The 12,843-nt window shown below is 50.6% G+C and overlaps 1 protein-coding gene across 2 annotated transcripts in view; it reads left to right on the forward strand.

Annotated features, from left to right (window-relative positions):
• The window catches only part of TNS3 (tensin 3), a 252,451-nt gene that overhangs the window by 56,344 nt on the left and 183,264 nt on the right, over positions 1-12,843 (forward strand). For both annotated transcript variants that reach the window (XM_063085688.1, XM_063085686.1), the window contains exon 3: positions 313-350. Coding sequence is in view for 1 of the 2 variants with exons in the window: in XM_063085686.1 (XP_062941756.1) it covers positions 313-350 (38 nt within the window). In the remaining variant the exon portion in view is untranslated. The remainder of the gene's footprint in view (positions 1-312; positions 351-12,843) is intronic.

Raw genomic sequence — 12,843 nt, forward strand, 5'->3', positions numbered from 1 at the left:
AGGGCTCCAACTTGGCCAGATGTACCCCTTGAGAAACCAATCTGCTGTGACCCTCCTCCCAAGAAATTTCCACCTGAGCCATTGCTAACAGGGAATAGTTGTAACTCGGTTTTTACCCACCACGTCCTCACTGTTCTGTCCAAACTTGGCAAAATGTCATAAGTGAAAAATCTCCCTCATGGCAGGGAGAGGCTGCCCGTGGGATCTTTAAGTTGGACTTTTTCAAGGGTTGAGAGTTTGGAGATGTTAAAAAGTGTTGCTGCAGAGACTGCTGGACACACACGCATTTTGTCTCTCTCTTTTTTTCCCCAGCCTGCAAGTATTCCTGCCACAAGAAATGTGAAGCCAAGGTAAGCCTTTCTTGCTTTCCCGTGGGACTTTTTATAGCCGAGTTGGCCTCTGTTGAATGATATGCTAGAAGGGGCCCCTTTGGACTGTGGCCACAGAAAAGGAACTTGTAAGGAACGAGATGGCTGGTAGCTCCTTTTCGACAGGGTATATATTTTCGTCTCAAGAATAAACTGAAGAGCTTTGAAATCCGTGTTTTTAATTATGGAAAATAATTCTTAAGAATTTGCTTTCAGATTAGAATTTAATAATTTTCTCCTGGCCGCCTCACCAGCTCTTTCTCACTGACAAATGATGCTGGTTTCTCCTTGCATTGGCATGCTGCTTCTCCGGGCAGAGTGGGGCAGGAACAGAGAGACCAGGGCAGATGCCTGGCCTGGAGGGCTTTTCTGTCCTCACCCTGAGGACGGCTGAGTATAGACTGATTGGGGTTTTCAGCTGTGTGGGAATTGGGAACCCTGGAGAGGGGCAGCTGTGTTGTGTGTGTGCGTCCCTGGAGAGGTTAAGTTGTGGCATGGCTCACTTGATTGCAGGAGGCCTGGCTGTGCCTCCTTGGGTTTCAGGCTTTGATGAATGGGGAAGTGAGGTGGCCTGGAAATGTCATGTGGGAAGGCATGGACACCCTCAGGAAGAAACATGTGGTTTTCTATCCTGTTACGGTGTCTGCGCCTCCAGATTTCTTAGGTCTGGTGTTGGGTAGCATTAGGGCTGCAATGTAGCTGTGGGGCCCGGAGATGGGGTTTTAGGTCTTGGGATTTTGCTGGTGTTAGGGATCTTATGGGTTAACTGTTCTAAGAATTCCCAGCCCATCCTTGGGCTCTGAGCTGAAGGCTGTGCTGGAAGCAGACTTCATGGTACCGTGACCTGGCTTCACGTGGGGGTGTTTTCCATGTGAGGATGAGCAGGGATGGTTTCCTTCACCTTCCCAACCACACACACACAAACTCACATGCACAAACATACATGTGCACACACATAAACAGGCACATATATGCTCACGTGTATATACTCATGCATGCACAAACACACACACAGAAATACACATGTACCCATGCACATACATGCACATGTGCACAAACGTGCACACATGGCACCTACACATACCCACATACATGCATGTATGTACAAACACACACGAAGTTGGAAGAACTAGACTAGCCTTATTTTTTTCCCCAAGAGATTAAATGACTTTTCTTTTTAAACTTTTCATGGAGAATTTTGAGCACATGTAGGAAGCAGAGAGGATGGCACAGAGAGGGGACCCTGCCACACCCATTCCCAGACCCAAACCAGCTTCTTCTCTCCTCGCCACCCCCTCGTTGGCCTGCCCCTTCCCAGATATCACATGGGGTGCACTCCACGTGTCCATGGGGGATGTACGGGGCATTTCTGCTCTCACTTTCTGTCCTGCTCTGGAGAGCCTTCCCCTTTTCCAGCTAAGGCAGTGTTTCTTGCTCACACACCCTCCTAGGCGTGGCTGATTTCCGATGCTGGTTTATTTTAGGTCTTCCCACCCACAGATATGCCCCTTTCTCTGCTGAGCCGTACAGCTTTAGTCTAAGGGGTTGTGTTGTAGCAGCACAGTGGTAAGTGAGAAGAATCTACCTTCGGGGAGTTTTTCAGACTTGGAAAGGTCCCTTCTCCCCTAGGAGCGCTCAGATATGCTCCTTGCCCCTGGAGGTCTTGTGGTGGCCCTCATCCTCATGTGGAGGTGGGAGAAGGGGCTGAGCTGCTGGTCCATCACCCTCCCTACTTCCACTCGACCGTATGCTGGGCCCAGCCACCTCTGACCCACAGCTGCAGAAACGAGCTCTTTTTGCAAATGGAAATGTGTTGATCATTTCATTTCTTAAGCAGGGAACGTCCCTGGTTGCTTAGGGGACTGAATTATTTGGTTCAAAGAATATTCCAAAAGCCTTGACTATCACGGATATGGCATTTCTCACCACAGTAATTGGCAGTTTGCTGAGGGATGGATAAGCTTTTACTCCTATCAGATTATGGTAGTGGGGGAAATGTATCCGTATTCCTTTTTTTCGATAATACAGCTTTGAATGGCAGGAGAGAATGCCACCAGCAATAACAAAGCACCTTCTCATTACAAAGATATAATGCCATCGTTGGGGATATGAGGGCCATAAACTCTCTGCGGCCTCTGTGGGGTATGCAGTGGGGGTAGTGGCTTGGCCTTACAGGAACTGAAACATTGCTGTGGCTTCTCCCACACTACTGCAGGGTTTGCGCCCTTCATTGCTGTGTGTGCATTTATTACTGCACGGGCTCCCTACACACAGCGCACGCTCAGGCTTCTTGAGAGATTGTGAAACTCTGGTTAAGAACACAGGCAGCCTTTGGGCTTGGGTCAGACCTTGTCTGGCCTCTTGGTTACTGGGCGATGGCATGTGCTGCGTGCTTGCGCTCATGTCCACAGCCTGCAGGAGTAATAGAGGCGAGGGCTGGCTGCCTCCTGGAGCATGGGGCTGGTATGCAGCAGAGCTAAATGCCATGGCTGTTGATCTGCACCACTGGTGTCATCGTCACGGGCTCTACTCCAAGCCCCGGTGCCCCCTCTGCAGTGCTGAAGATGTGGAGTTCATCCTCCAGATGTGGGGACTGGGTCTTTGGCTGGGGGCTCAGGCAGGGAGATCAAGCCATAGCTGGGACACTTAGAAGCCCTGATGGATCCATATCACTCTCTTCCTGAGCCACTGGCCAGTATGTCCCCTCAGGCCAGGCCCTACGGCTCAGTGGGTAATCCCAGGCAGATACCTGGCCTTTGGTCCTAACAGGGCCTGTTTGTCTGCTGACGCTACTCCAGTCCCCTTGCTATGGTTTGAATGTTCGTGTCCTCCAAATGCATGTGTTGAAACCTAACCCCCAAAGGTGGGGCCTTTGGGAGGTGGTTGGGTCATGAGGGTGGAGCCCTCACGAATGGGATTAGTGCCGTCATAAACAAGGCCCCAGAGAAACCCCTTGCCCTTTCCACCATGTGAGGACACAGCGAGATGGTGCCGTGTATGAACCAGAAAGTGGGCCCTCACCAGACAAACCTGCTGGCACCTTGATCCAGAACTTCCAGCATCTAGCACTGTGGGAAATAAATTTCTGTTGTTCATAAGACACCCAGTCTAAGGTATGTTGATATAGCAGCCAGAACGGACTGAGATAGGCCCTGAGCATCAGTTGCTTCATGTGTAAAGTAGATGACTAATACTTCCCTATAATGTATACAAAAATGACTTTCTCTTAGCTGTTGATCATGATAGTATTAATTAAATACGTTTTAGGGGAGTCAAATGATTTATGTACATTTACTTGAAAGTCTGGGATCCCAGACACTTTGCTCCTGGGATGCCGTGCTTACGCATCTGAGCCACGTGGACTGTGTGGGCATCGTGACTTGGTTTTTGCCCAGCCGTCAGTGGACTCATTGGCAAAAGAAAAAAAGGAAGTAGGAGGAATGAAGCAGTTTAGGAAGCAGATGTTGGTGAGGAGATGAGGGAGGGGGACCTGCCGGGTGGTGTCCCCGTGAAGTGAATGAAGGTGGGCTCTCTGGCGCTTGGGCAACACTTGCCACCTGCGATGCCCCAGGTACGACCCCTTCCACTCTGCCCATGCCCAGATGCTGTTTCCTTAGAGGTGCATGTTGTTTAGGGTACTAAGTGTCATCTTGTGCCATTAGAGGTTGTACAGACCTCCAGTTAATGTTTTCGCAAACTGCAGACCCCATGTAGGCATGGACACGTGAGTTAGGCGAGCTGGATCACACACGTGGGACGGTGTCGAGGAGACACCCGGAGAGGCCTTTGTGCTCAGCACCTCCCTGGCCCCGGGGAGTGCCCCGCCTCCCACCTTGGGCTCTGACGGTCTTCCAGTGCCCAGGGCAAACACCTGGTCTTCTGGGGTACCTCTCTGCCATGGACAATATGAGACTCAGAGTTTACAACTTCTTCAGAAACCGTCCGTTAGATGTTTGTCCCGGGTGTCAGTAGAGACCCAGTGGCTCAACTGATAAGCTTTAACCATTAACTTATATGTCTGGCGGTTAACCTTTATCTTCGGAGACTGCCTCTCCAGATGATGAGAACTCCAGCTACCCCTTTTTTGAGGCCCACTGTATCCCTGGGATAGTCAGTCAAGCCCCTCCCACTCATCTTCTGGAAGAAAAGCACCAAGACCCCAGGGGGTGAAATGATTCACCTATTGTCACAGAGCTTCTAAGGTCCAGAATGCAGGAGCGTTGGGTTTTACAGTTCATATTTGGGTTATTTCATGTGTTCTTTGGTGCTTTGTGGTCTTCAGGCATCAGAAATGGCGTTGGGGTCCGTGTGCCCACCTCTCTGATGCCTCTAGAACCCCTTGCACCTCTCATGATCTCCAGCTTCAGCTCTATGGTGATTTCTCCATGACACCTCTCCCCATGCCTCTGGGTCCAAGGACCTCCGTCTGATTGTCTCCCATGAGGGGCACCCTGAGAATTCTCTGACCCCTCATGTCTCAGGCCACGGCCCCTCCTCAAGACTCCGCTCATCTTACATTGCTGACACTCTCTCCAAGACCCCTAGCCCTCCCCAGAGACACTAGGCAGGGACAGCGTCTCTCCCCTCTCTCCATAGCTCCTTGTCAACAGTGCTGGGGCCTTGGCTGTCCTACTGCCTGTTCTGTGCCTGACTTCCTCCCCAGTCTGGGAGTTTGGAGCTGTGTGTGTGGGAGGGAGGCCAAGAGGGGCTGCTGCTTTGCTGAGCGCTGAGCGCTTGGCCACTGGGCATCCCTGCTTCGCCCTGCCTTCTGTGTCCAGACCTCACCGTCTCCAAGGCCCCAAAGCCCTCACTCTCCAGATCCCACACGCTGCCCTGTTCTGCTCTGTGCAGCGTTCTGTCTTTCCTACCAGCACGATGGCTGGGGAGGCCAGCTCTGTGGGGCTGCTGTCCTTGTACCCCACCTGCAGCAGGGATGGCCCACCGACTGCTCCTGGCCAAGGGACCAGTTTGGGGCTGCTCAGGTCCACAGCAGCCCAGATCAGGGTGTCCGCTTTGGCCTCCCCAGGGGTGCACGTTTTATTTATATGGTCTTTTCCTAGGAACAAACGCCTTGAACTTGTTAGGAAAGAGGAACGACTCACACATTTTTCGTAACCAAAAAAGAACCCTGGCCCTGTGAGCCTGGAGCTCTGCTGTCGTTGGAGTTTTTATTGCTTCCCTGTCCCGCCCCCGCAAACTTGCACCCTCCATGGTGTTGGGCAACACGATTAATCTCCCTGAGGCTCAGCTTCTTCACCTAAACGTGGGATGGGCAACCACAATCCGACAGGATGTTTTAGGGGTGAGGCGAAGCTTGTCTAAATGTCTAGCCCTGCGGCTGGCTTATGTCTGTGCTCAGAAGGAATAGAAATTGCCAACACTACTGACAGATTTGCAGCAGTTTGCTGTGCGCCTTAGACATGTTCTGTCACTCCTCACATGACCCTCAGAGAGTCCTGTTGTTGCCGCATCTTGCCGGTGGCAGATCTGGGACTGGTAGTCACACCTTCCATCGGGGGACAGGGCAGTGGTCCTACCCCTGCCCATGCTGCCCACGCTGCCCACGCTGGCTCTGCCTCTCTCTGCCATCTCAGTGTGTGTTTACCCATGTCCCTCCTGCTCCCTCCCCACCCTTGCTCAAAGGTGGAGGTGGTTAATTTTTAAGCTGGCCAAGTCAACAAGCATTCCTGAGGTTTGTGCTGGGCCCAGATGCAGTGTACTGTCCGCAGGGAGCTTCTAGACCTGCAGCCCCCAGGACCAAGCGGAGAGTCCAGTTCGTCCAGACGATTGTGGTTCTCCACTTGGGTCTGCCAAGCATGTATGTGTTTTAATGTTTGACAGCTGTCTTCTTAAATTGTTTAAAAATTAATAGATGTTATTTTTAGAGCAGTTTTAGGTTCACAGCAAAATTGAGGGGAAAGTAAATAGAGCTCTCACACACATACACGCACACACACACACGCACACACCCACACAGTCACAGCCTCCCCGCTGTCACCGTCCCCCCCCAAGTGGTGCATTTGTTACAGTGATGAACCTACACCTCGTATTACCCAGAGTCCTTAGTTTACATTAGGGTTCCCTCTTGGTGTTGTACCTTCTGTTGGTTTGGACGAATGAAAAAGTTCATTTATCCACCAGTATCATACAGAGTAGCTTCACCGCCCTAAAAATCCTGTCTCCACCTATTCCCCCCTCCTTCCCCTAGCCCCAGGCAGCCACTGATCTTTCACTGTCTCTCCATAGTTTCGCCTTTTCCAGAATGTCATGCAATTGGAATCATGCAGAAGGTAGCCTGTTCAGACCCTTTCAGATTGGCTTCTTTCACTTAGTAACACGCATTTAAGTTTTTTTCTGCACGTCTCTTCATGGCTTGATCCACTCATTTCTTTTTAGCTGAATACTACTCCACCGTTGGGAGGTATCACAGTTTATTTTTCTCCTCACCAGCTGGAGGGCATCTTGATTGTTCCACGTCTTACCTTTTGTTTTGGGGGGATTTTTGCAAGTGGTTCCTGGTGTCAGAACCACCAAGCATCTTTAAATTCTGCTCTTCGGGGGGCGCTTTTATTCCTTTTCCTACGAGATGGGACCCCCTTGCCTGTCTCTTTTTGACCCATTTCAATTAGAAGGAAAATCACTTTGCAGACATCACCTAACTAAAGGCATGCTTGTAGCTGTGGCTGTTTTCCTACCAGAAACTGTAATTCTGAGGCTCAGAGTCTGGGGAACGGCCCACCCGGAGAATTCCCACCAGGGCAAGCCACGGCGTGGGCTCTGGGTTCCCATCAAAGTCAGCAAGTCACGTGTGGCCTTTTATATAAACACACACAGAGAGTTATCCTTTGTACAGAAATTAATGTTTTTAAACCCAAAATAATCTGGGCCCTGAACAGGGGCATTGACTGTGGACTTTTGGAGCTTTCTTGGATTTGAAGGTGGCCAGCAGGATAAGCCACTGTTAACTCTGGAAGCATGTGAACTGAATGACTCCTGCTCTGGGTATCATGGTGTCGGGCGCTGTCTCAGTAGGGCCTTGCAGGGTCCCAAGCCAGGAAGCCACTGTATTCACCATCTTAAACAGGGGGGAACTGAGATTTTTGAGGCTGGTGGTGACACGTGGCCAGACTGACAGGACCTTGTTAAGAGTGTAATTCTCACTTAATGATGACAGATTTGTTCTTTAGTGTGGCATACGTTTAAGCTCTATTTGTGTAGGATACACTAACTTTGCTTTCAAAAAAGGCCAAAAGGGAATTATAATATTCTTTTGAAATAACATTTGTTTTAAATAAATAGTACAATTAAAAGTCTTTCCTAGGGCCGGCCCCGTGGCGCACTCAGGAGAGTGCAGCGCTTGGGAGCGCAGCGGCACTCCTGCCGCGGATCCTATATAGGAATGGCCGGTGCGCTCACTGGCTGAGCGCGGTGTGGGCAACACCAAGCCAAGGGTTGCGATCCCCTTACAGGTCACAAAAAGACAAAAGAAAGAAAAAGTCTTTCCTATTTTCTCTAAATTGTCAGTTTTCATTCTACATTGTGTGGTAGCAAGTAAAGCTCATGCCCAGGTCTCCCCATGTGCCTGAGTGAGTGGCGGCGACTTGCCACGTCATTTGGCTGTGTGGCCAGTAGCCTAATTAGCAGCGGTAGTCATTCTCCTGGGCAGGAGGCTGTAAGGTGCTGCAGGAGGAGAACTTGGGCCCCTGCATTCTGCATGTGGCTTGGGGCGAGGTCCGTTGCCCTGAAGACTCTCAGCATCTGTAAAATGAGGGTAATTTTTCATGACATTGTCACGTGGTTACACAGGAGGCAGGAGGCTGGCCGTGAGAGCACACTGTAACCACAAGCGTATGTTGTGGTTTAAACTAAAACTTTTGAGATGCCCTTGGAAACCTCCTCAACTCCATCCCCGTGACTCTAGACGAGTCCTAACCTGAGGACGAGGCTCTCTCTGCAGATCCCCACTGCTTGAGCAGTAGTTCGAGCAAGCATTGGTTAAGGCTCACCATGTCCATGGGACGTTGACGGGTGTCTGCCTGCAGGGAGCAGGAAGGAGAGGAGGTGCTGTGTGACCTCACACAGCCAGCCCCAATGACAAGGTAAGGGCACCTGGAGAATACGAGGACCCTGAATTCCAAACAGATGCCACATTGGTGACAAGGCTAGTGTGTGTGTCAGTGCTTGCCCTGGCCGGGTCAGACATGGCAGGGCAGGTTCCCGGCCCTGGAGGTGCTGGTACAGCCCTGGGTGGGGCACAGAGACCAGGCTGGCGTGGGCACATTCATCTCGAATGTAAACAGAAGCAAACAGGAAAAATGCTTGCAGAATATTTTCCTGCTGTGTGTGTGGATTCTTTCGTATTTGCAACTCTGTGATAGGTGATGATTCCTTTTGCCTGGCCTCTGTTTGGAAGAGAAGTACAGAATGGAAGTGTCCACATGGAGCTATCAGACACAGCTCCTAAAGCTCTACGGAGCCATGAAAGGGGATACACAGCACACCCGGGTCTGCATTCTGACTCTGCCTGTGTGAGCTGCATGACCTTGGGCCCTCTGTATAGTAGGAATAAAATCTTCCCCTGGAGGACTTCCAAGAACTGAGTTCACAGCTCTGCAAGCATGGGCATGGTGGCTGCTGCAAGAGCCTTCCCACTTTTGAATATTTTGTTTAATTTGCATCATTTATCTTAAGTCTCATGGTAGATGTCTGCCGTCTCAGGTGCTGAAGCCGTTCTTTCTGCTGCCGTGTGCTGGTAGTTATTCTAACAGGCTGTTCCAGGAAAGGTTGCCTACCACTGCATCTGTCAACGTGCATTTTATGAGGAGTCTTCAAAAAAAATCGTGGAAGGATTCGTATGATCTTTTAATTCTATTTTTCTTTCTTTTTTTTTTTCTTTTTCTCTCAGACTTTTCTGAGGGATAATTCTATTTTTTCCACAAACTTTTTGAACTACCCTCGTATTTATTAACTGTTAAATGACAGGACGATAGGGTGTATTTTCTAAGTTCTCTTCTTCAGAATGGGATCTGCTTTTTCAAGCAAATGAAACCCTCTTAATTGGCTCTGTGAGTGGCTTGGGCTCAACCTGGGCCCAGCCTGGAAGTGGCTGTGCACGGTCAGTGGCAGAGCAGTGGCTCGTCATTTCCTGAGACTGGAACCAGAACGCCTCCTGCTTAGTGCTGCCTTGGCTCTGGTCGGTTCTGTGGCCTCCCACCCGTCAGACTGCATGGCTGCTCCTTTGGCTGGCCGCCCTGCTCCCTGGCCCCCCAGCATCCTGCACTGGTACCTGCATGGCCCAGCTCTGGTTTATCTGCAGGGAGGACTTCTGTGGTCCTGGTCCTCTGATGCTACAGCCACGGTGACCATGCCCAAGGCAGAGTCGGGTGCATCAGATGCCCCCACCTGCGTGGTCTTGGACTCCTGGAGTGGTTTCCCACAAGCCCCTGAAGAGCAGGTACAGACCCTTCCTCTGCCCGCTGCCTCCCTCACAGCACACGTGCGTGGTCTTCTGACCAATCCTCGCTCCATGGCCAGTGTCCTGGTTTTCAAGGACAGGCCCTGTTTGCTGGTGGTGTTGCAGTGTGACAGGTTCTGGTCAGTGGTGTGTGGGTAAAGGTTAACAACTGCTGGGTGCGGCAGTCTGATTGGTAGCACTGGCTGATTTCCCAGGTGGAAATACTCCCCTCCTGGCTCCTTCCAAGATATGAGCATGACATTTGTCAGCTTGGAAAATTCCTGAACACATACATCCGGCTCCAGCACCCCACCACCACCCCGTCATAGGAGAGGCATCTCTCTCCACATACTGTCCCCTGTCTCTTTTCCCTGGCTCTGCCCGACGTCTGTGGGAGCCCCTGGCTTCTTTCTAGAAGACTCCAAACCGCGTTCCCCTGTGTGTGCTGACATCCTGGTCAATGATTACCTTTTTCTAACACACTGTCCTTATGTCCTCTTTTTGCCGACCACCATTCATTTTTTGAACTGTTCAGAATCTATAATCTGTGCCTCCCCTCATTATCCCCTCAACCCTCTTTCTCCAGGCTCATCGGGACCCTCCCGGCTCCGTGGCTCCCGGTGCTCCTCCTGGGCCTCAATCCCTCCTCCCCGACCCTGTGACTCGCTCCCCACAGGTTGAAATCCCTCTGTCACTGTGTTCCCTCAGTGAGGGTGCTGGCCCTGCTGCTGCCTCCGCTTCCAGTCTCGCCTGAGATGGAAGGTGTGATCCATCAGGAAGCCAGGAGGATGCCCGTTCTCCTCCAGTGTTTTAGTCACCACGCACAGTGCTGCTTCTCTAAATTGCCTGCAGTATCCACCATGGTTGCTCTTCTGTGTTGATCTGTCTGCCCTAGCATCTAGCAACGTGGTCACTGCAGAGCACATCTCAGAACTTTTCTGGCAGCTCTGTCTCTGAGCACAGGTTCCCAGCAGGATCACGCTCCCAAGGTCCTCTCTTCCCTGCCGATCAGGCTGGGAGAGGTGCTCGGAGCCCCCACTGCTGGGATGTCACCGTCTCCAGCAAGCTAGGATACCCGGGTGGGCTTGTGAAACAGACGTGTGCAGGCCTCGTCCTTGGCTGGCTCTGTGGCTGTGGCCCCCGCCCCCACCATGCTTCCAGAAACCCTGCTTTGCCCTGTGGCAGCCCGCCACCAGATGCTATCCCGTTGTGTTGTTGGCACTTGCGTCCGTGGGCAGCAGCCTTGCTGGGTCACAGCCCCCGGCACGGGAGGAGCCCCAAGTTTGCGAGCACGACCTTCACTGGCTTACATGTCGGGGTGTCTGCGGTGGTCTCTGTGCGTGCATCTTTGTGCCTCCTGCTGTGCAGCTGCTCCATGTTCCACACGGAGGAGAGGGTTTCTAATCAGTGCTGGCTTTATCTTCGTGTGGCTGCTTCTGGGGGATAGGTTTTATTCGAAAAACCCCGTTTCTCCTTCTTCCGACCACATTTTTAGCAGCAGGGCCAAAGTGCATAAGTAAGCATTCCAGTCCCCACCTCCAAATTTTTATTTGTAAAATAAAACTTGTTTCACCCTCGCACTTCTGTAAAGATACTCTTTTTAGGCAGGGATTCAGGAAGTGCCTAACCCCATTTTCCGTCAAGCACAGAAATAGCTCTTCGGGTACCCTCTCCCCTCCTCCCAGGAGCAGCAGGCCAAGTTCATTTTCGTGAGTTTCCAGACATTTCGACTCCTGCCTCTCGTGTGTGTGTCTGTGCAGTGTTCAGCTCCGAATTCCCCTGGAACTTTCCAAAGCCCACAGGCATCCTTTCTGTTCTTAATAGAACCCTGTGCAAGGATCTGGGCTGTTAACCCTCCCCTGCCACTGGAAGGTTTCCAGTTGGGGTCTTTAGAATAATGAACACACCACTTTCTTTTTGGGGAGGAGAGGAGGATAAAATAGCTGAATGGCTAAAGCACACTGTGAAATCAAAAATTCTGACTTCAGAATCGTACCTAAAACTTTTCATCTTATCAGAGGTTTCTTTTCTTTACTTTTGAAAGCATCTGGAGGGGAGTCAATTGGACCTTAGGAGGACTGTTAGAAAGTTTGATGCAGCCCAGTGAGAGAGCTGAGGGTGGCCTGACCTTGAACCTGGTCAGTAGGAAGTAACCCCATGGGTGTTCTAAAGGTAAACCTGTTAGGACCAGTGCACCGGCCAGGTGAGTCAGAGACAGGGCTTGAGCGTTATTCAGGTTTTTAGTTTGGGAGACTGGGTAGATAGTAATGTCATTAGCAGGATTTTGTGCACCAGGTGGAAAGCTAGCTTCAGATATAGCATGATCTAGTTCAGATTTCGTGGAATATGTTTATGTGGACATTCAGAGTTAACTAGTTGGCCATATGCAGCCTAAAGCTTAATTAAAAAAAATTTTTTTTAAGATTTGATGATAAGTTGTGAACTACGAAGTTTTCTCATTTCTTTCTTTCTTGTCAGCCTTCCCTAGACCAAAGGACAAAGAGTTTGGTGAAAACCAAATAATTTATTGTATTGTTTTTAGACACTTTTGACAAAATATCTTGAAGGGAAATTTCCTTCAGCACCCTCCTTTGTGGAATTTACCGTTTCTTCCTTGAATAAATGTTTATGGTTGTGCTTTTTCTTCCTCATTAAACTGAATTCCTAAGGAAGACAACTACTAGTTCTTCCTCCTCTTCGAGTCCCCAAGGTGTGGTGTCCCATACATCATTCTACCATGAGTGAGTGAGTGAGTGAATGAATGAGTGCCTAGGAGGTTGGGACCACTGACCCAAGAAGAGTTTGGGGAAGTGACCAGTTATTTGTGCGGTTCCTTTTCTTGACTGGTGACCACTGCACACAGACAGAAGGAGGCCCGCAATTCATCTGGAAAGGTGAGGTCCCATAGTCACCTCCCAGGTGCATGCTTTCTCTGCATTATTAGCATTGGTCATCGGAAATCGAGGACTTGATCCGGGGGGCCTGTTGCTGGTGAAGATGGAGATCTCAGATGCCACGTGG

Source organism: Cynocephalus volans, chromosome 2 (genome assembly GCF_027409185.1).
Source record: "Cynocephalus volans isolate mCynVol1 chromosome 2, mCynVol1.pri, whole genome shotgun sequence".
Lineage (NCBI taxonomy): Eukaryota > Metazoa > Chordata > Mammalia > Dermoptera > Cynocephalidae > Cynocephalus > Cynocephalus volans.